The sequence below is a fragment of the Bubalus bubalis genome, chromosome 24, assembly GCF_019923935.1.
Source record: "Bubalus bubalis isolate 160015118507 breed Murrah chromosome 24, NDDB_SH_1, whole genome shotgun sequence".
Classification (NCBI taxonomy): domain Eukaryota; kingdom Metazoa; phylum Chordata; class Mammalia; order Artiodactyla; family Bovidae; genus Bubalus; species Bubalus bubalis.
In genome coordinates this window covers 19,645,324-19,669,232 of record NC_059180.1, presented here as the reverse complement: position 1 = coordinate 19,669,232, position 23,909 = coordinate 19,645,324, and the positions used below count along the sequence as shown (strand labels likewise).

Genomic DNA, 23,909 nt, shown 5'->3' with positions numbered 1-23,909 from the left:
TTAGTGACTTAAAGACTTTCGGCTCATTATTTGCAAAGGACATAAAGGTTCTTTTAGAAAGATGCCTATAGGAGCCCGTCAATGTTTTTTAAAAAAACATCTTCAAAACTTTCTGGCTATGGATTTACGCAAGGCATCATTTTTCATTATACGCACTCCAAGATGGGCTGGTCTTTGAGCATATTTCTTGGAGTTAAGTTCATATGAAAAGTATTATAAGAAGGCTGAGCAAGAGGGCCAAGTCACAGCCTCTGCTTGCTGGTAGAATGCCATGCCTGTGGTTCACCATTGCTCTGGGGCTCTGACTAACATACCCTGGATCCTCCAATTCCACGAACAGAGGAGCCTGGTGGGCTACAGTCCATGGGGCTTCAAAGAGTTGGACACGACTGAGATACTGAGCACGCACACACACATCTAAGGGTGGGCCTTCTGAGGGTGGGAACTGGCATTCTACAGTTAGGGTACGGTCCTAGGAAGTCTGTCACGTCAACAATATTTAGTAGTGATTTAAGTGATAAACCTGCCCTTCAGAAAGGCCAAGGTTATTCTGATAGCCACTCTGACATGTTAAGGGGTCCAAACACAAACCTGAAATTAAACATTTCAGGCACAAGTACAGGGTGAACCACCCCCCTCTCAACCATTAAACCCTTCTCTAAGCTAGAGTCTGAGGGAATGACTTCCTTATAATCCTCATCAGTTTTCTAGGGCTGGGAGAGGCTTACTCATCTGCAAGCGACTTTGAGTCAACTTTTTATTATTTCAGTCAAAGGAGAGCGCCTGTTCTGGTCTCACTGGATGTTTATCTTGACATGATCCTGACATCCACTTATTAAAAATAAAAATGCAACTACAAGCAGAAGCCACTTACATGTCCAACTGTGAGCAATAAAACATCTGCTTAATGAAATATCATGTAGTCATTGAAAAACTACATTATAACATGGGAAATAGCATATCATATAAAGTTATAAAAATTATATCATAATATAAGAAAGAGCACATGATGTAAAGTAAAATAAAAACGTAAAATCAAACTCTGTGTATGCCAAACAATTATGATCATGCATCCCTTTGCCTTTTAGGAAAAAAAAAAACTAGAAGGAAAAAATAAAATATGAATAGTGGACTTCTTCAATTATGGAAGGGTGATTTCTTATTGTTTCTAATTTCCCAATTTGCTTTAGTATCCATATTTATTTATTTTTTTAATATATTACTTTTTTGGAAAAAAATTTTTTTTAGTGTGGACCATTTTTATGGTCTTTATTGAATTTGTTACAATATTGCTTCTGTTTTATGTTTTGGTTTTTTAGCCACAAGGCCTGTGGCATCTTAGCTCCCCAGCCAGGGATCGAACCTGCATCCCCTACGTTGGAAGGTGAATTCTCAACCACTGGACCACAAGGGAAGTCCCAATACGTTACTTTCATGCTATTAAAAAAAAATGCTTAATTTTAAAAAGCAAAAGCTATGAGAACCAGCAAAGTGTCGAGTGTTTGATGATGATTATTGTGACTGGTTCTACCACTGTGCAGTGGACGAATGATTTACTAAATTAACTTTCAGGCTCACTAAATTAAGAATATCTTCTACTCCATTCCTGCACAGGGAGCTCAGCACAGGGCTCTCTGATGACCTAGAGGGGTGGTGGGGTGGGCGGTGGAAGGGAGGCTCAAGACGGAGGGGATATATATATACATATAACTGATTCATGCTCTTGTACAGCAGAAACTAACACAACATTGTAAAGCAATTATACTCCAATTAAAAATATATATATCTTCTAGTCCAGAGCACTGTCTTTTCAACCCACTACTAAGTGGCACATTGGGATCAAAATACTGGGCTCCAGACCTGACATGTCTGGATCCGGGCATGTGAGTCTTTAAAATGGTGACATACGAATCTAATACCTAACTCTGATTATCTATTTTTTCTCCATAAAAATGATAATAAATAGCTACCACTGACTCAGACCCCCTGTATATTAAGAACTGTACGGTCCTTTTCTTATTTTATCTACTCTAATGCCTTGGATAGTTACTCTCGCAGATGTCACCATTTTACAGAGCAACCCGGTGCCGCGGTGCCGCTGTTACACAGAAAGCTGAAATTCGAATTCAGGCATGTCTGGTTCTAGTGTGTTTTTTCACTACCCCTCAAGCCTGCCCGGAACAGAAAAGACTAGAAGTTGAGCAGGTGACACGGCCAGCCCGGTGACGCGGGTGTGTGAACACAGCACTCACAGTCCTTGGCAGCAAGCATGAACAAGGCCAGCCTCCCTCAGTGCATGCACGGTTAGTGGGGGTGCGAGCAGGCAGGGTTAGAGTGAACGGTTAACTTCAGGCATTAGTGCGCGGACATGATCATCAAGTAGCAACAATGCTTTGGCCAATCAGGTGCCTTTTCCTTACCATTAAATATTCCAATTTCAGTTCTTACTGAATATGGCAGGTCATACATCTAAATTATTTAATGAAATGTTTAGATTAGAACACTCTAAAATCTATTACTTTAAAAACAGCAAGATGTAAAAACTCTTTTCCTTGCAAAGCTAAAATCCTATGGCTCTTTTTTCCTACTGCTTTCTAGAGTTAACAATTAAGAAGAGATTCAGAAGGACAGCAGAATCCCTCCTTTCTCTGGTGCTGAGCTGCCAAAAATTGACTGCCAAACCTGTTTGGTATCAGGAATCTCCCCTGAGAGCTTATCTTAATCCCCAGGCCATAAATCAGTTTTTAAGATTAAATGCTCTCAGTGAATAACCTGTTTTCAGGAATTCGTCTGTCTAGAGATTTCCAAGTGAAAACATGATTTCATAATAAAGGACTACCTGTCTAGGGAAGTTAAAACATTTTCTTCTTCTTGAAAAACCCAATGACTGAATTCCAGATTGGTTAACAGCAGCATGATCAACACAAGCGTATTTGTAAATTCTAAATGCTGGCCTTTTATGTACTTCTAATGGCAATTCAGGGGATTTGAAGAAATTAAAAATTAATTCTGTAAAACAAAGATATGGTGACCTGGAATTTCTTGAGTTAGGAGAATTCAAAGTACAGATTGATTTTTACAATATTTAGCTAATATCCTAGGGAAAGTATTTATAATATCAAATTTCACTTATCTGACAGTTGTTAAAGTACAGAACATTACAGTGTCCTAGCACATCAATAAAATAAGTTTCTGGAATAAAAACACCCGGATAACAATGGTTTTGAAGAGCAGATACAATTCTGATTGTAGTCTTTCCTCTAAAGAAAAGGGCAGATCTGGAAATAAAATTCTGATGTATCACAAGAATTAAAGTGTTAAAAGGCTCAGCCTTAATTAGGGTTTAGTCTTTTCACTCTGTGATTTCCACACCCAACTGGGTAACTGCAGACTTCTGGGTTCATTACCCAGGAGTCAGGAAGGTGGAATAAGACCTGAGCCCTCCACTGGTTGAAAGATTGAGTTCTTGTTTTCCCTTTCTGGTTTTTACAGAAAGTCTTCCTCAGGCCAAAGCTGGGAAAACTCTAAGTAGCCCACTGAAGGCTTAAGGCTCAGGTCAGCTGATTAGAACTGAGTTGGACATATGATGGGAGCCTTATGCCGTCCAAGCGTGGACCTAAAGGCTAGATTCAGATGAGCCTCACAATACCTTTCAAAAAGCTCATGTGGTTTAAGAAAGCAAAATGTAAGCATGCCAGAATGCAAAGAAATTTAGTGTGGGATCTTTGGAGAAAGAACTTTTTTGGAGGGGATGGGGGATCCTGAGAATTTTAAACACCGAATTAAGAAGCTCCATGCAGTTAATTCAAAATTAAAGCTCAAGACATAAGGGACGCCATTTTCTGGGCTAACAGCACCCCAGTTCTCTTTGGTTGGATGCTGAGGAGCCAATCAATGACAGGGAAATCACACTGAGCAGAGCAGACGCTTGGGAAAAGCTTACCAAAAAGAAAGGAAACATTTCTTAGTATTCTTATCTGAGCGGCTTGAAATTGGGCTCGAGATCTATTGACACCTACATCTCAAATTCGGAGCACTGCAGCTCAAAGTGCTTCTATAAACAAGAGTGATGTCTACCTGCTAGAGAATGGATGGCAGGGGGTTGGATGGCTGCTCTTGAGCACAAAGTCAAAAGCACGTATACAAAACATGGCTAAGCAGGAGCATTTGGGGCTGCGGGCAAGCTGCTTGGGGAGGATTACAGACCTTACTCCTGGAAACCTTCCCCACCTGTGAGGGCACTAGGAAGGGCATCTATTGGGAAACAAACAAACAAACAAACCAATGTGGCTTTGTTTTTTAAATAAAAGCTGAGGTGTCATCAGAAAAAAAAAGCTCACAATTTATAACACATGTAAATCACGCAATATACTCCTGGGGGAAAAAAAGTTATCAAAAAAGAAACTAGACGGTTAACCCTCGTCACTTAGGGTGGGATGTATCCTTTGCTCATTTTTAGCAGAGATGTCATTCAGCATGGCTGGAGGGCCCAGAGGTATATTTCAGCTACTTCTCTAAAAACAGCTCCACTTAGGAAAATGTAAAACTAGGCTGTTCTAAGAAATTATTCAAAGCTACTAATTACCATTTTTAAAACCATTAAAAAAAAAAAATCCATCCATCTCATCCTTAAACAGTAAATTAGAGCACTTGAGATGGAAATTAAAAAAAAAAAAAATCACAATTAAATAAATGGTCATGTTCCAGACTGCCAATAAAAAATATCCCATGAGAGAGGTAAAATCTGTATAATCATCAATACCTAAAACAGGTTTCCATAGAATTAAAAGGAAATCTCGATTCTTCTGTTCCTTGCCATTAAAGGCTGGCATTCTCATGCGTCTCAAATCTCCCTGCTGAGAGCATCCAGTTTAGCATAAAACATATTTTTTAAGATTATACCTGAAATGCTTCACTTACTCTAAATTACTCTTAAAAAGAAAACGAACATTTTAATGAGGAGTTCACTAAGAAATGAATATCATGCTCGAGTTGGACAATACCTTCCGCTTGGATGAGGTCATTATACCTAGAAAATGTAAACGTAGATGGTTCTCAAACATAGTGACCCTACACATCAGGGGCTGGCAAACCTGAGGGCCAGGTAGGAAATCTGAAGGCTCTGGAAGTATACGACTTTCCAAAGGGCGACACAACTCTGCTGTTTTAGCATAGAAGTGGCTAGAAAGAACATGTCAACAAATGGAAGGCTTTATTTATAAAAACAACCTGGAGGCCAGATTTGGCCCACAGTCCTGGTTTGCCAACCCCTGATGTAAAATCGAAGCCTAAATGAAGGAGAATAGTAATAAAGCAAGGTAGAGTTGGCAAGGGGAACTGTCTGAATCCATTTCCCACTTACCTGTGACTATTTTGGAGGCGGTGGGAGCTGCGATGCTGAGGTTGCCGTCCCCGGCGGCGTGTGCGCCGGGAGGATGAGGGGGCGGGGGCACGTTGGGCCGGTTCCTTGGCTTTGGTACTGGTCTCGGTCTCGGTAAGGTTCCAGCGTGTGGCTGTGCGGTCTCGGGATTACTCACCGCCTGGCCGGGGTTCTGTTTTCCAAGGGGCGGAGTGCTGGGGGGCGTTGGAGTCTGGGGAGGGGTGTGGGACGACTGCTCGAGTCCAGGCTCACCGGGCGCCGGTGGGCCCTGGCTGCCCTGCTTGGTGAGCGCCGACGGCGATGCGGCCTGCGTGGGGGGCTGCGGCGGCGGGTGGTTGGGGGCTTGGATCGGAGGCAGGCTGCTGGAGTACCTCCGCGGTGCTGAGAGCTGCGAGGTGGCGCAGGGCTGGCTCGGGGCCTGGCCCGGAGGCTGGGTGGGGGGAGAAGGGCTGCGGGTGGACGGCTTTGGCGACAGGCTGGGTGGGTGCTGAGATGTTCCTGGAGAACTCTGGCCCCCGGGGTGGCCGGGAGGCGGGTTTCCTGGTTTCGGGGGTGCTGGAGCAGGTTTTTTAACAGCTGCGCAAAGGAAAAACATCTCTCAGGAAGCGGAGCGCTGGGGATGGCCAAGCCCCCTGGACCAGGGTACCGAGCTTAACCTCACCATGTAAGCCAGGTGAGATCCAGACCTGCCCCAACTCCCAACCCCATGTCAGCCAGGGGCACCTCCCCTCTGTGGTCCTCCTCGCCCAACCCCACAGTCAGCCTAACCATGAGAAAAGCATCTGAAACACGCAAATTGACAGACTGTCTTCAAAATGCCAGGACTCCCCAGAACTGTCAAGGCCACGAAAAACTAAGGGAAGACTAAGAAATTGTCACAGTCCAGAAACGGTAAGGAGAGGTGGTGTTGACTAAATGCCACCAAGCTGTCCTGGGGGTGGGGACAAGCTGGAGTCAGAAAGGGGCCAGTAGAGGAAACATTGGTGAGATCTGAACAAAATACGGAGTTTGGTTAGTAGTAATGTACCAGAGTTGGTTTCACAGCCGTGATAAAGTACCCTGGTGATGGGAGATGTTAACTATAGGGGAAAGTGAGTGAGAAGTACACCCAACCTCTTAGACTACCTTTGTAACTTTTCTGTAAATCTAAAATTATTCCAAAATAAAAAGGCTATTTTTTTTTTTTTTTTACAAAAGTACATTGTACACATATAGATCTTTAAAAATCTGTCATTTTAAAAGCTGAATGATTAGAAAACTCAGTTAACAGAGGCTGACCCACTTACATGGAGTCAAGCACCTTAAGAACAGCTAAGTATTATTCGCTCAGTCGTGTCTGACTCTTTGCGACCCCATTGACTATAGCCTGCCAGGCTCCTCCATCCATGGAATTTTCCAGGCAAGAACACTGGAGCGGGTTGCCATTTTCTTCTCCAAGAACACTAAGGGGGTCTCTAAGCACGACTGGGCCACCTGTATGTAACCATGGACCTCTTGCCCTGAGGTTTCATCTCCTAGAGGGCATGATATATTTTTATTATTAACAGAAATTCTACAAATTCCAGAATCATTTGTGCTAATAGATATATTCTAGATAAAAGTATAAATCTGGATGATAGCCTTGGATTCAGTTCCAAGAGTTGAATTGCATCACTCTACTCCCTACGTCAGCTAAGATCAGTATCACTGGGGGTGGGAATTTGGTACCAAGGATGGCAGGGTAGGAGAAAAAAACAAGTCTGGAGCTGGTGTGGGGTTGGGAGAAATGGGTGGAAAGGAGAAACTTTAGCATTTTTTCAAATTCTGCTGAGATCCTTCTAATCCTGCAAGAAAGTAAGAGGGAAACAAAGGGAAGAAATGAAGGTGTATCATTCACCTAATACGTGACTGGCACCAAGTTAGGCCCTTTACATAGACTGTCTCATTTAAGTCTCATAAGCTCACTGCAAGACAGGCATTATCATATCCATTTCATGTCCAGAAAACCGAGGCTCAGAGAGGTCAAGTGTTTGTAAAATGTCACACAGCCAGTACAGAGCAGAGCAGAGGCTCACACCATGTCCTGTGGCCTCCTCGGACTCTTTTTGTCTCTCTTCTTCCTTTCTACGCTGCCTGGCTCCCTGCTCATAAGGTACAGAATTCAGGAATAAAAAAGGAATAAAGTCTGCTCTGCTGGCCTGATAGAACTTTTGACCTTGGAAATGGGAAGATCTTTTCCCACAGAAACAACCAACCCACTGACAAAGGAATCTGGAACATGAGCTGCACTCTGGTTATCATAAGCAACTTAAAAAGAAAAATTTCCAGCATTCTGTTCTAAACAATATTAACTACATATTCATGCTGAATAAAAGATCATTCCTGACATTTAAGGGTGTAGAGGGAATCTGGAGAGAAAGCATGAGAGCAGCATGACAAGGTCCGAGTCCCGCATGGAGGCCAGGCTGGGAGGAAGGCAGGCCTCGTCTAAGCCCACCACGCAGGTGCTGGGAGGCTGAGCCAGGTAGGTGGACGGTGCACAAAGGCTCAGACTCTTCTTGTGACGAAACCTGAGATCTGTGACGCAGGAAAAACTCCTAAAGGGGCTATGAAGGAATCTCAACCTCGCTTCCAGGGCTATACCTGAAATCCAGGTAGAAAAGACCTAACTTCCCTTGAGCATCAGTTAGGATGCAGACAAAGACGACGGTGGCTTATAGGAGAGCCTCCGTAAGATTTTTTAATAGCAAAACTGTTATTTATTCTGTTTCCCCAGTCCTGGTTACAGAGATGATAACACAAGAAAATGAACTCAGAAATATACTCTTTGCCCATTTTTAAATGGGATATTCTGTTTTGCTATTGAACTGTATGAGTTTCTTATATATCTTGGATATTAACCTCTTGTGATTGTGGTAATAACTTCACAGTGTATACATGTATTAAATCATCACACTGTACACCTTAAAAAAATAACTGAAATGTGGGATTCTGGATTGACACTGGGACAGAAAGAGAACTTTAGTGGAAAAACTGGGGAAATGTGGTCAAAGCCTGAAGTTTAGCTAATAACACTGTATCAGAGTTATTTCCGGGTATCTATAGTTGTTCAGAAAATGAAGATCATGGCATCCGGTCCCATCACTTCATGGGAAATAGATGGGGAAACAGTGGAAACAGTGTCAGACTCTATTTTTCTGGGCTCCAAAATCACTGCAGATGGTGACTGCAGCCATGAAATTAAAAGACGCTTACTCCTTGGAAGGAAAGCTATGACCAACCTAGATAGCATATTCAAAAGCAGAGACATTACTTTGCCAACAAAGGTCCGTCTAGTCAAGGCTATGGTTTTTCCTGTGGTCATGTATGGATGTGAGAGTTGGACTGTGAAGAAGGCTGAGCACTGAAGAATTGATGCTTTTGAACTGTGGTGTTGGAGAAGACTCTTGAGAGTCCCTTGGACTACAAGGAGATCCAACCAGTCCATTGTGAAGGAGATCAGCCCTGGGATTTCTTTGGAAGGAATGATGCTAAAGCTGAAACTGCAGTACTTTGGCCACCTCATGCAAAGAGTTGACTCATTGGAAAAGACTCTGATGCTGGGAGGGATTGGGGGCAAGAGGAGAAGGGGACGACAGAGGATGAGATGGCTGGATGGCATCACTGACTTGTTGGACGTGAGTCTGAGTGAACTCTGGGAGTTGGTGATGGACAGGGAATTGGCGTGCTGCAATTCATGGGATCGCAAAGAGTCGGACACGACTGAGCGACTGATCTGATCTGATCTGATAGTTGTTCTATAAAAATATAAAAATTTAAGAGAGGTTCAGTGAAGACTATGTGCACCTGTTCTACACTATCTCTGCAACTCTCCTTTAAGTCTAAAGTTATATCAAATTTAATATTAAAATATATATATGTCATTTTATATTGAAGATCATCCATACTCCAATAAATGTAGTTTGGAGTTAAGACATAGGGTAGCCTGATTCACATGGACTTTAACTGGCTTTAGAAACATCTTCAGTGAATCATGCCTCTTTGTAGACCAGAGTTTCTCAGTCTCAGCATTACTGACATGTGGAGCTAGATGGTTCTGTGTTGCGGGGGGCTGTCTCGCACATGGTAGGATGTTTACCAGCATCTTGGTCCTCCACACACTAGATGCCAATACCACTCCCCTCCCTGGATGTGACAAGCAAGAAGTCTCTAGACATTGCCAGATGTCCCAGATGGTGGGAGGAGAGCAAAATCATCCCAAGATCTGAATCATTCAAGCTTCTCTAACTCCCAGACCATACATATTTGAGTATCCACTCTGTAACAGGCACGGGACCAGGACTAGGAATATAGGAGTGTGTGAGACAGGCAAGATCCCAGTTCTGTGAGCTACGAGAGGAGACTAGCAATATGTTAAAACACAAATTTAAAAATTTCAGATGGAGAAAAAGGTTCTGAAAGAAATAGAGTGATGTGATAAGAGAATGACCTATGTGAGTGGTGGTCCTCAGTTCAGACTGGGTGGTCAGCGAGGTTTCACTGGGGAAGTCTTTGAGCTGAGACCTGAAGCATGGAGAGAACAGACAGCACAGAAATGAATCTGTGTCTGTACTGCCAACTGATCTTCAACAGGGTACCAAGAATACACAATGGAAAAGGATAGTTTTTTCAACAGACAATACTGGCAAAACTGGATACTCAAATGTGAAAGAATGAAATGGCACCCTTATCTTACACGAAACACAGAGGTCAACTCAAAATGGATCCAAGACTTAAATGTAAGAACTGAAACTGTAAAACTCTTTGAAGAAAACACAAGGGGAAAGCTTCATAACACTGGTGTTGGCAGTGGTTTCATGGATATGACATCAAATGCATAGGCAACAAAAGCAAAAATAGATGTGTGGGATTATATCAAACTACTAAGCTTTGGTAAAGCAACAAAAGAAACAGTCGACAGAATGAAAAGGCGACTTACAGAATGGGAGAAAAATTTCAAAATCATGTATTTGAACAGGTGTTAATTCCCCAAATATATAAAGAACTCCTACAACTCAACAGCAGAATAAGTAATAACCTGATTTTAAAATAGACTCAAGACTTTCTCTAAAGATGACATAAAAATGGCCAACAGACATATGAAAAGGTGCTCAACATTGTAACAATCAGGAAAATGCAAATCAAAACCAAAACGCCATATTACCTCACACCTGCTAGAATGGCTAATATCAAACAACAACAGACAGCAAGCATTGGTGAGAATATGGAAAAACTGGAACTTTTATACATTATTGGTGGGAACATGTAGATAGGTACAGCCATTATGGAAAACAGAATGAAGTCTCCTAAAAAAAATTAAAAATAAAACTACCACACTGATTGAAGAATCTCACTTCTGAGTATTTATCTAAAAGAACTGAAATCAGGATTTTGAAGAGACTGTTTGCACATCCATGTCCACTGAAGCATGATTCACAATAGCCAGGATGTTGAAACAATCTATTGCCCATTGATGGATAACTGGATTTTTTTTTCTTTAAATAAAAATGGTCATGTTTCCCGAGGTGAAAAGGTATTTCTTAGTACAACTAATTTTTATCTCAGTTTTATGATGAACAGGATATCAGCCCTTTAAGTGGCTCCTGATTTTTTAAATTTAGTATTTAGTGTATTGGATATGCATCTTCTATACTTTATTTGCATCAAAAATTACTTCCAAATTTTTTTCCTACTACACTGAGAAGGGATGACTGGACTTTAAAAAGTTTGTATATACATAAAATGGAATAGCTTCAAAAAGTAAGAAATTCTGTCATATATAACAATGCAGATGAACTTTAAAGACATGATGCGAAGTGAAACAAGCCAGTCACAGGACAGATTCTAACTGATTCCACTTACATGAGGTATCAAGAACAGTCAAACTCTTGGAACCAGGAGTGGAATGGGCGTTGCCAGGGACTGGGGGCAGGAGTAAAGACGGGGAGTGATGGAGAGCTGGTATTCAACAGGCATAAGGTATCAGTCATGTTAGGCAGCTTCTGGAGATCTCTTGTATATCACTGTGTCTACAGTACAGGATTGTATTATGCACTGAAGAGCGCATTGTCTATTATACACAAATATTTAAGAGGGTAGATCTCATGTGCTCCGACCCCAATAAAATAAAAAAGAAGGAACCATGTGAAGATGTGGGACAGAATGTTCTAGAAGAGAAAACATGTGCAGAAGCTCTAAAGAGGGAGTAAGCTTAGTGCATCTGAGGAACAGAGAGTGGACTAGTGAGGCTGAAGTCAGTAAGGGGACAAGGGAAGAGCTGGGCTCAGAGGGGCCAACCTAGACCACGTGGCCAGGCCATGCAGGGTGCCTGGTGGGAGGTCTGCATGGAAGGTATTGAGAGTTCCAGCCAGGATGACGCACTCAGCTTTGTGGCTTAAAGCCATCCCCCTCCTGATGGGCATTATGCTGAGCAAAATAGGTCAGAAAGAGAAATCCTGTATGGTATCTCTTCTACATGGAATCTAAGATACAACGGAGTGGTGAATAAAACAAAAATACAGCAGACTCAAAGATACATAGAACAAACCAGTGGTTACCACTAGGGAGAGGGATAGAGGGAGGGGCAAGAAAGGGGTATGGAAAAAAGGGGTGTTATTATGGGATTATATTAAATCACGTGTGCAAAACTTTTGAAAAAACTGTAAAGCACTACAGAATTTAAAGAATTTTTCATTTAAAAAAAAAAAAAAAAAAGCCATGTCCTTGCCTGCGGGGGTGAGGACCACAGTGGCACAGGTGGGAGCAGGTCAGGTTACATGTGAATGGGGACCCAGAGGCCCAGAGCCCAATCCAGAGAGCCTGGGGGCTCCCAGGCCTAGGAAGCCTGGCTGGGACAGAGGCTGTGGTTCCGAAAACAGAGTGAGGGCTTAGAACACCAGGTTCCTGGAAAACAGGGAGCATTTCTGGAGAAACGACTGTCTCTTAGGCTTGGTAGCTCAAACATATTCTGAAAGGTCTGTTTGCCTGCTCCCCATTTTTCCACTTCCCTTAAGGATTCTTTTCCTTAACGACTGGTATTTCTGCTTGCCACTTTACAACAGATGTGGAACCATCAGCCGGAGAACTTCTCAGCCTGACCACTACGCTGACCCAGGGAGGTGTGCATGTCCCTCCCCAAGGGCACGAGTGAAGGTGGTGGGGACTTACCTCGGCGCACAGTGTGAGGGCTCGGGCCGGCGGAGTTGTGTGCAGGGCCCACAGAGAGCTGATGGGAGCCGGCAGCCGCTTGGGCCTGGCTTGGGCTGGGGGCCGCCTGACTGCTGTTCCTCCCAGGCGCGGGCGCAGCCGCAGAGTCCTTGGGCTTTGGAGGACTATGGGGAGCAGAAGCCACGTTAGATGTCAAGCATTCCCAGCTAGAAAAGCTAAATATGCTGTAAAGTATGGGATTCCCACTAGTTTTCCCCATAGCAGGCAAGGAGGTGGTCTGAACTTTTAAATAGCTCACTCAGGTCTGAAGCTGGTATCTATTTGGTGCCAGCCAAGACCACAGATTTTGAGATTCATGGCACCAGATGGTCTTCCAATTACTCTGTCACTTAAAAATCACGAGAGGCCATTTTGCAGCAATCAATAAGAAATTTCAAGTTCTAATGAGCTTGTACTTAAACTGGGCAACATTTAAAGACATGAAAGGGTTTTTGGACTTCAAAATAATACCATTTTGACATACACGTTGGACAAACTAAGCAAATGGAGTAGCAAAACACTAATGCTACGCTAAATGATCAAGTGCTCAATTATTATCAATAATTTGGCCTGCAGGAAAGAGAAACTCTGAGAGGCTAAATGATTACTCAAGGTCCAGGGTGGGTTAATAGTGGCGTAGAGATCAGATCTGAGGTTCCACTCATCCCTGGCTCAGAACTTTCTATACTGAACTTTACAGCTACAATTTGTCAAGGTAAATGCCATTGATGAGATGTACCCCAAGATATCTACAGAGCACAAAAAACAAAGAGCAAATTGATGACGGAGATCCTATTTGTCCTTCTGCGGTGAAGACTAATTTCTGTCTTAAATAAAATATTTTGCCTGATTAAAACAAATTGAACGCTGCAGGTAAATGAAAATGTGTGAGTCTGCTAAGACTTTTTCTCCAAGCAAAAGATTTAGGCCCAAATGAATACCTGTGTGGCAGCAGTTATGGACAGGCCAAGGTGGAGCTTACAATGTGTGTTTGAAGCACCAGGGAGTTTGAAGCCTTAGTTATTTTTAACCAGGAGGTATATTTCCTTCAATTATGCTGGTAGAAAGGAATGTAGGAATGCACAAAGCCCTCAGTTAGCTATGAGAATTTAATGAGATTCTCATCTCATTACGCTTTGCACATGACAAGCAGTCTCTCCCCACCAAAGGAGAAGACCTGAGGGAGCTCCCCCAAGGCAAAGTCACCTCTGGGCAGGAAAAAAGTGCACGATTCACAGGCCATCCTTGTTTTATCTTTTATTTTACTTGATATATGACCGTTCAGTGCTTTATAGGTGGCCGAGGTAGACCAAATACAATAAAAATGTTAGCATGTACAAGAGGGGCTCATCTTTTACAGCAGTTGCCAGCTCTGAACCACCCAACATACCACCTCAAGTGGCCTCTCGTGGCCATCTGCCCAGGTCAGAGTGGAGAACTGAGTTCACGCCAATTCAATAAAGGTCTCCAGGTCAAAGGTATTTTTCCTTAAAGCTGCTATAAATTCACAGTCCACTCCAGGTTGCTAATCAAAAGGTGAAGTAACCAAAGAGCCTCCAAAGAAAATCTACCATTATTTTCTACTTTGTACTCATGTATCACCTCCCCTACAAGACTTAAAGTCAGGGGGCTGGGGGGATGCTCAGTATAGGGTCCAGCACAGTTATTCAGTACATCTGATTGGATGGATGGATGAATGGGTGAGTGAAGGAATGCGAGGAATATAATTATCTTACTAACTTGTTACAGTCCAACATTTATAGTTAGCATTCTGGATGACAACAAGCAAATGCTATGTGAATAACGAGTATACATGAAACAGGTAAGAGAGGCTTATGACTGTGAGACACTTATTGGCTTCTAGCTTCCCAACCCTAAAGCAGTATGGTAAAGAATGCAAACAAATGTTGCTTTCTTTTGAAAACAGGAAAGGAAGCAAGCAATTTGCAGTCTTTTTTTCCATCCTTTGCCAGGAGAAGTGAAGGCAAAGATGGTTCATGCCGTGCCAAGTGATCCTTGGGGCATGGAGGCCATGCCCGCAGGCCAGCACCTGCAAGAAGGCTGGGGTGTCTGGCACCCACTGCCAGCAGAAGCTGGCCTCCTTACCTGCTGTCGCCCAGGCTGGGCCCCTGCTCCAGAATGCCTGCAGAGGAGGGGCCAGTCCCACCCCCTGTGCTGCTCTCGGCCCTAGAGCTCTGGGGAGGGGGCTCTGGGCCCGCTGGAGCCAAGGTGCTGCCATCTGTGGGCGGGAGTGGTGGCTGGAAAGCAGGGGATACGTGCTTTCTATTTAGGGTGCCACCCCGCCGGTGGGCCTGGAAGTCCATAAGCTTCACACCAAAGCTACACAGAGAGAAGAAACAGTGAGCAACACACCATGCGAGCCGACCACTGACACAGACGCCCGTCGGTCCCCACACGTTAAACCCCACACGCGAGGACAGCCACCCCAGTTGCCCAGCATGCAATGAAGCGGCAAGGACCAGATGAATGGTTGCTCCTGTTACCCAGGCACGGAGTAACAGGGCTCTAAACCTGGACCTGGTACTGACCAACGTCCTTTCTCAAAGTGGGTGTGAGCAGCTGAAAGCAAACACGCAGGCCTCACCCTGAGTGAGCGCCCTCATGACAGCGTGTTCATTTCCATAGTTTATTTCCACGAGGCCATCACCTGGAATCTGTGTGTTTCCCCATCAAGGGGGAAGCTGAGTGCAGAAGTGCCACCAGCAGCAAAGTCAGACAGCCTTACGTCACCTCTTAAGCTGAGATGTACAAACTTAGGTCTATGCGTATGCAAAGAATATATCCAAAAGGACGCGCTGTTTGTTATTTAGTTGCTAAGTCACGTCCAACTCTTTTGCGACCCCATGGGCTGTAGCCCACCAGGTTCCTCTGTGCATGGGATTCTCCAGACAAGAATACTGGAGTGGGTTGCCATTTCCTACTCCAAGGGATCTTTCTGACCCAGGGATCAAACCCACATCTCCTGCGTCTCTTGCATTGGCAGGCAGATTCTTTATCACTGAGCCACCAGGGAAGCCCAGAAATGATGGTAAATATGCAAAGAATGTATCTGAGCGGATGTGTAGGACTGGAAAAACATTCACTCTGGGAAAGGAGATGGTGGTTGGAGGATAGGTTAGAAGGAAGATTCACTTTCTACTGAAGCCACTGGTGTATGAACTTTAACCCTTTTGGCCAGTTCAAAAGATTAAAGAGTTATATGGCTGCCTGAGCTTGTGGTTACTGGGTCAGCTGGTGGGGAGAATTCATCCAGGAAGATGGCTGGGAACTCTTTATCACGTGCTAACTAGACCCTAACACTGCAGTCTGTAACTTCAGATACACAAAAGCTAATTCTGCGAAGGACATTGTCACCAGGAAGCTCTTCTGCGTGTGTGAATGTGGGTTCAGAGGAGTGAAGCTTCTGCACATAATAAACGTGGCCTCCAGAGTGGCAGAACAGAAGAGTAAAGCCTTTTCCTTTGCCATGGGTTTTAAAAACAAACAACAAAAAGGCAAAACAAAAAAACAGACCTCACTTTAAGAGCGGGCAGTTAGAATAAGAGCTTGTTGTTTAGTTTTCATGTAAAACTATTTCCAGGAAGATTATTGCATGTACATGAGAAAAGCACGCAACTCCTAACCCAGCGTTACTGGTAAACACAGTAGCATTTCAGCATACATGTCGGACAGATTGGCATCTGAAGGCAAAAACCACAAATAGTCTTAATAACGTTTGAAAATCCCACAGATCACCCAACGAGCCTAGTATAGAGACTAGTACTGCCTCTTACTAAGTCCGACACAGTTTTTTTTCTTCCAGAACTGGCAAAAACTGAGGCTTCTATGCTTGGCATCCAATGAGGAACCAAGTTATACCAAAAACGTGTGTCTTTAGACACCAGCTCACATAGATCACCATGAGAGGTGGGTTGTTCTCATATTCACTCCTGGACAGACATCCTCAATATTTAACTCTTTTTTTTCTTTTTCTCCAATCAAGTACATTTAGGTGAATTTGTAACATGTGTGTGATGCTACTGTGTGGGCTCATCACAGACCACCAAGCAAAGCTTGGACGCGCCAGGTACGAGTATTAACTGGCGGCTACACACCTCCTGTCGGGGCAGATTAATGTTTGCAACGAACTAGAGCCGAGTTCCTGAAACTGTCTGGACTCTGACAGGCCTGGGTGCTCACTGAGTCGCTCCCGAAAGACAGGTCCACTGAGGCAGGACCAGGGACCACGGGTCCACCGCCTCTTCCCTGTGCCAGCTCCCACCACTGTGAAGATCCATAGCTCTGAACACACCTCTCCTTCTTCACCAGGTCCCCCTCCATCACCGCCATGCTGGCAGGCCGCTTCCTCTCCAGGGTCCCCGAGTCGACAGGGTCGTTTCCAGTGTGGGATGAGTGATTGGAATTTGGGGTGGTGAGAGGTACGAACGCTTCTGACACGTTAAATTCCACCTCTGCCGGAAGAAAAAGAAATGTGTACATGAGACACAGCACACGGGGGCTAAGAGAGCTGGAGGACACCCCACTGGGACAGGAGACTCCTCTCGTTCACGAGCCCTCACTATTTCACAAGGGGAAGCCCCAGGCACCTCATCTTCTTAAGGACAGTTTCCCAAACCAAGGTGGGGGGTAAGGTAAGAAAACGAGAGCTAAGGGAGGGGTATGCTTCAGAATCCAAGTTACACAACTCCCCTGCTTTCTCTTTCCTTAAAAGAAAACATGGAATATGGAAGAGGATACTGAGCATGGATGACTACTTATTGGAAACAGAAAAAACTAAGATATTTACAGCTTGATATTAAATAGATAAAAAGGGCGGTATCAACTTCATACTGTCTATAGCAGGTTCTGAAGACTCGTTTTCTCAAAAGAAATCTTGGCTCTCAAAAGCATGATCAGGGAGCCTGGGGTGCTGCAGTCCGTGGGGTTGCAAAGAGTCGGACATGACTGAGCGACTGAACTTATTGAATAGCATGATGCTAAATGAAAGAAGCCGGATACAAAAGACTACACTCCATACTCTTATTTATATAAAAATGTTTAAAAGACAGACTGTAGACACGGAAAGCAGATGAATGATGGCCACCGGCTGAATGATAGGAATGACTGAAAAGGGTCATGAAAGAACTCTCTGGGATGATGGAAACAGTCTATATAATCATTGTGGCAGGTACACACTGAATGAATTTGTTAAAAATCATTACATTGTACAGTCAGTTGTTAATTTATGCAAATTGCACCTCAATGAACACTGACCCCCTCCAAAAAAAAAAAAGGAAACCCTGGGCAAAATGCCAATTATCACTTATCCATCACACATTCACTATGCATCCTTACATGAGTGGGGTGTGATTCTGGATGGCGGGAACTCAGGGGAAGAGACAGATGAGAAGAAAGATGACCATGAAGAAAAAAGACAGAGAAGAGATGTGCTTGACCAGGCTTCAAGGAGCTTTCACTCCAGAGGATGACAGCTGGGCTGCTCCGGGCAAAGCTGGGGCAGAAGGGCCAGACTCCCAACCAGGACCCGAAAGGGGGCCCTGCACCCCTGAGGGTCCCTGCATGTCAGCGTCACCTCTTCTATAGAGCCATCCCTGGCCCTTTGTGCCTGACACCTGAGTCTGTCAAATCCTCCCTCCACCTTCCTTCAAAGGTGTCATGTGTTAGAGTTTCTCTGACGATCAGGTCTCCTTCTCCAGGGAAGACAGCACCTCTCACCAGCAAACACATACACCTAGCGAGTACTCAACACACACTGGCTGAATGGATGACTCCGTGTGCCGTGAAACAAAGTGAAATACCCAACAGTGAGGTTACTATTGTGTGAAAACAGGAATGCCAAGGGTCTAAAAAGAAGTGTGAAAAAGTAAAGGCAATGTGATGGGATTACTTATGCACTTGCTTCCTTAAGATTGTTTATACATAGAATTCTCATATAGCTCAGCAATTCCACTCCTGGATATGTACCCAAAATAACCGAAATCTGGGAATTAAACAGATACTCGTATACCGATGTTTAGAGTGGCCAATTACCGATAGTCAAAAAGGTGCCAACAGCCTATGTGCCCACCAGTCGGCTAACAGATAAACAAAATGCTGTTTATACATACAAGGAATATTATTCAGATTTTTAAAACAGAATGAAATTCTGACACATGCTACAACATGGATGAATGACCCTTGAAATTGTTATGCTAAATGAAACAGGCCAGACACACAGGGTTAAACATTCTATGATTCTACTTATAGGACATGCATAGAATAGGCAAATTCACAGAGACAGAAAGTTCAGTTGCTCAGTTGTGTCCGACTCTTTGTGACCCCAAGGACTGTAGCACGCCAGGCTTCCCTGTCCCTCACCAACTCCCAGAGACAGAAAGCAGGACAGTATTAACAGTTACAGAGACTGAGGGGCAGAGATAATGTACACGTATCGTTCAGTGGGCAGAGAGCTTCAGTCTGGAATGGTGAAGAAGCTTTGGAAACAGATGATGGTGGCTGCACACCACTGGGGATGCAGTTAATCCTCTGAATTGTACACTTAAAACGGTAATTTCATATTATGTGTATTTTACCGCAATGAAAACTTCAAAGATAAACAACAAAGAAAGACTGTTTATACTACTGTTGTGTATCAGTGTGTCGATGAAATCGGAGCGGCAGTCACCTTCAGGGAAGAACCAGTTGGCATGCTGGATGATGGGTTCGATGACTGCAACCACGTGGACGGATGTGGCCGCTGCCATCTCGGCGAGCGTTCTGCAAAGGAAGTTGACAAAGTTAAACCACCTCCCCAGGGCAGCTTCTAATTTCTGCAGGTTGAGTCAGGGCAATTCAATTATATTGAAAGGATAAAACATTTAAGTACAAAGGCAAAAATGAGATCCACCAGGCTCTGGCCAAGGAGTGTGGCAGTGATCACCCAGAAAGAAAAATTACCCTAACTTGGCCGTCACTCCTTAGTCTGTGCTAACAAGTATGACGTAAGTCAGTCCCCAGTGATGTCTCAGAATGCTGGTTTTCAGTTGTTTGGGGACAGGCCTGCATTTTCCCACTCCATACTCTTGCCTGTGGGAGTCACACTGTCTAAGACCCTGGATCACATATACAATGGTGATCATGGCTATGATGCAGCCAAGCGTATGTGGTGTTTCGGGGTGTCTCTTATCACACAGAAGACCTGGGCTCTGCGTTTACACAGAGGTTTACACAACTAAGGTTGTCACATACAGATGTGGACTGGTCCCAAGGTGCGTGTTCAGAAGTTGACAGTGTCTGAATGCCAGGGCTCACAAGAAGGAAAATAAAGAAGAATTGTTGTTCCTGCTGTTAAGGAACTCACATCCAGTCCAGAGTCAGCACACAGGACAGCAGACGGGCTGCAAGGGCCTGACATTTACTGGGCACCAACCACGCTCAGAGCCTCAGATTCTTCACTGCACTCAATTTTTACAGTGTCAGGACTGTCCTGAGGTTTTTCATATAAAGGAGGACACTGGATCTCTGACAGACTGGATCCCACATCCGACTGTCCCAAACCTACTTCTTCCCTCCTTTTATCACTAGAACCTGTCTTTCCACTGGGAAGAATACTTTTGCTCTGATTTCCAACCACGTGAAAGTTCTAGCTCCTTTCAAATTCCAGATTAGTTGGGATCTAAATCCAAATTCTGCCTGAAAATCACCCTCCCCTCTGGTTCATACTTCCCTTCCACCCACCTGGATTCTGATTCTCCTGCCTTAGAACCTCAGCACCGGGGAGGAACGATTCACTGGTATTCTTGGCCAATTTTTCTTTTTGAGGAGGTATTGCTTACCTATTGATTTCAAGACCTTTTTATATATCTGGATATTTTTAGAGGAATTCCCTCCCCATTTGTGAATTGCTATTTATTTAAGGAGCTTTTTGACTTTATCTGTTTCCTAAACTGCTTTTATGCTTATAAAATCCTCTTACATTATATGCTCAAAGCTAATAAATATTTACCTGACACATTTATGTTTATTTACTTTTTTTTTAACTTGCTATGTTTACAACATCACTCTTTATAATTACCTCTTTGGTCTACCTTGGAATTTATTTGCTATAGGATACGATGCACTATGTAGTTAGCCTTTATATTCACTTATCTTTTGCTTTATGACGTTGGATCTTTGTAAATAATTTTATAAATACTTTCCAAAACAAGAGTGGGCATAACACAAGGAAATGGATGAATTAAAGATAGAAAAATTTTGATTCAGAAAGTCCTTATATTTTTTGAATGGTAACTTGAACCATTCATGATTTTACAAAGCTGAAGAGAAGTGAGGGGAGGCAGGGAAGAGTGGTAAAAGCTAAGGACAGATCCTGTGGGCCCCACCACTTCCCTGCTGTGCAATAAGCAAATTATTAGTCCTCTCTAAGCCTCAGCATCCTCATCTGTAAAAATGAGGACAGATCACCAATTTCAAAAGGTTATGTGGCAGATGTCAACATGAGTGGTTTCCCAGACGCTTTCTAGTTGACCTCTTAGATACCTCTCCTCTGGTCAATCTACAATTCTCAGAGCCAACAAATAATCTTTCTAAATCCAATTTGCTCAAGTGATTCTTCTGCTGAGAAATCTTGATGCCCTCTTCCCAGCATGACCCATAAAATAAGTTGCTAACATCTCAGCAAGATGCATGAGGCCCTTCATAAAGTGGCTCCATAAATTTCACCCATAGCCTCATGACCCCTGTGCTCAAGCTATATGAGACCACATGATGCACCCCACCCCTCACCCCCAAACACAGAGACCAGGGCCTTTTTATGCCTTCTGTGCCACGGCTCATTCAGGTCCTACCCATGGAAAACCACTCATCCATCATCAGTCAAGTGCCGTCCCCTCCTGAATGACTCAGCCCGAGCTGTGTTCCTCCTTCATAACGTCTAGGATGCAGAGATGTGTGTGTGGAGCTTATCACTGCATGATCACCGTTCACCTGCCTGGCTGCCCAGGACTGGGGTCTTTGGAGGATAGGGACAAAGTCTCTTATACCTTTGTGTGACCAGCATGTGGGACAGGACCCAGCGCACAGTAAGGTCTGAGAAAGTTGGCTATCAGGGAAAGATCGACTTCAGAAGTGAATTTCATGTCTACCCTTCCCATCAGGTGAAAAGCAGAACTTAGATAATAGGATACAGGGAACGGTTACTCACCCTTCATTTTTGGCCCATAACAAATTAGGGCCTAACACGATTGCAATGTTGCTGGGGGTCATTTTATTAATGTCGCTGGTCTGAGCAAGCTTCGCAAGGAACTTGATTAAATACCTACGGAACAAAAGAGAGAAGAAAAGCATCTACTCTGAAATACTTGGAGGAGCAGTACCTTCCTGCCCAGGGGGTGCTCAGCCCCAGATCCCACAGATGCTACCTGCACGGTGTTACTTAACCTGAAGCTGCCTTGGGTTAAGTGTTTTGTTTTGTTTTTGTTATTGAAGTAACCTTTATTGTCCCACTCTTTGTGACCCCATGGACTAGCCCACCAAGCTCCTCTGTCCATGGAATTCTCTAGGCAAGGATACTGGAGTGGGTTGCCATTTCATTCTCCATAAGTACGTGTTCTTTGTCCCAGGGAACAGATAGTTCACAGCTTGGAATGGGAAAACAGCTCAAATGCAAACCTCAATGATTCAATCTCTATGTGCTATATATTTCTAATCTGTTTTTCCTTTATGCCGTATCTCTCTACCCTGAAATAGATTACAGTATGATTAACAGTGGGGTCAATATATTTTTAATGTGAACATAGTTTCTTTTTTACAAACATGATTTTAAATACAAGTATAGGTTTATTGCTTAAAAGAAACTGTATATGAGAATGCTTTAGGCCCTAATTATGAAAATGTCCAATTTATCATATACTCTCAGGTACAAGAATAGCACTATAAAAGCAAAAAATTAAGCACAAACCCAACTATTTACCAAGAGGGGGCTGATTAAATAAATCATAGCATATCCATACAGTAGAATACTATGTAGCCATAAAAATTTACTACACACTGATATGGATATGGATATGGAGGTTTCCAGGACATGTATTATAGCAAAGACGGCAAGGAGGAGAATGATGAACATAATATACATTGCCATTTGGTTTAAAAAAAAAAAGTGAAAGGTGTGACAGAAATGTTTGTAGATATGTATGTAGACATATATATGTATATATATTTGATTCTACATCTATCAACTCTTGCTGAGAGGACATACAAGAAACTGAAAACATAGATTGTTTCTCAGGAGAGGAAGTAGGTGGCTGAGACACAAGAAGAGGAAAGAGATTTTTTTCCACTGTACATCTTTGAATTTTGACCATGGAAATGTCCTCCCTAGTCAAAAAACAATTAGTAAAAATTATAATGAGTAAGTTAAACAAAATAAAAGCTCAAATCCCAAAGTACCAAGCACTGTAATTTAGTTTCCACCATAAGATACTGAAGAAAGAGTACCTGCAATTACAAGCTGGGTGTGTTAAATGAATCAAGTAAGGGATTATAAATTTAACACATTCATAAGGCAAGGTTGATAGCTAAGATATTAAAATATTTAGATTTTAAAATATTAGCTAAATATTAGAATATTTAGCTTTAGCTTAGTGACAGGATCTAAGACTGAAATTAAAGGTCAGGTGACATACCAGAAATTTCACCAGTAAAGTATCTGTCATTTCAGATCATATCTCCTTACAAAGTTTTCTTTGGTTTTAAATGACTTTATTACCTCAGGCTACCTTTTTTACCCTTCTCTCTGTGCTTCTTCAAAGTTACATTTTAAGTCAAAGAGAAAACTGAAGTTAAATACTAAAAATTTATTCCATGGCAATTTTTCCTACAAACACAGCCATCCCACAAACTAATACATAATCTCCATTTCTTCAAGTTTTATTGAGCAGGATAATTTGTACTCTGCTTAAAATAAATTATGTAGCATATGTGAAACACATTACAGAAAGGACAACTATTGTTGAATTTTTGCCTTTTAGATATTGGACAATTTGGACTCCAATCCCAACATACTGTCAATCAAACTTTTCATAAGAATTTTTTCCCAACAGCTGCAGTGATGAAATGGTCAGGAGATGTACCTGTCTATGGCAGACATGATACCCGTGCTCCAGACACATCACAGTAATATACATCAAGCCCCACTCCCAGCAACCCCAAGTTACCCTCCAGAGCATTTTTTTGATTGTGCCAAACATGCTTGAATCCAGTGGCCTCTGTGGATTAAACCTTTCTTCACTGCAGCTCGGTGGCTTAA

At 43.1% G+C, this 23,909-nt stretch overlaps 1 protein-coding gene across 5 annotated transcripts in view; it reads right to left on the bottom strand.

Annotated features, from left to right (window-relative positions):
- The window catches only part of ARHGAP17 (Rho GTPase activating protein 17), a 101,684-nt gene that overhangs the window by 4,145 nt on the left and 73,630 nt on the right, over nucleotides 1-23,909 (bottom strand). Inside the window, exons 14-21 of one of the 5 annotated variants that reach the window (XR_003106489.3) lie at nucleotides 21,807-21,920; nucleotides 19,290-19,381; nucleotides 16,917-17,076; nucleotides 14,711-14,944; nucleotides 12,566-12,729; nucleotides 5,363-5,956; nucleotides 4,207-4,254; nucleotides 2,421-2,469 (exon numbers count right to left, since the gene is read on the bottom strand). Coding sequence is in view for 4 of the 5 variants with exons in the window: in XM_025275232.3 (XP_025131017.1) it covers nucleotides 4,208-4,254; nucleotides 5,363-5,956; nucleotides 12,566-12,729; nucleotides 14,711-14,944; nucleotides 16,917-17,076; nucleotides 19,290-19,381; nucleotides 21,807-21,920 (1,405 nt within the window). In the remaining variant the exon portion in view is untranslated. The remainder of the gene's footprint in view (nucleotides 1-2,420; nucleotides 2,470-4,206; nucleotides 4,255-5,362; nucleotides 5,957-12,565; nucleotides 12,730-14,710; nucleotides 14,945-16,916; nucleotides 17,077-19,289; nucleotides 19,382-21,806; nucleotides 21,921-23,909) is intronic. The other 4 variants (XM_025275233.3, XM_025275232.3, XM_025275231.3 and 1 more) reach the window with 4 other exon arrangements.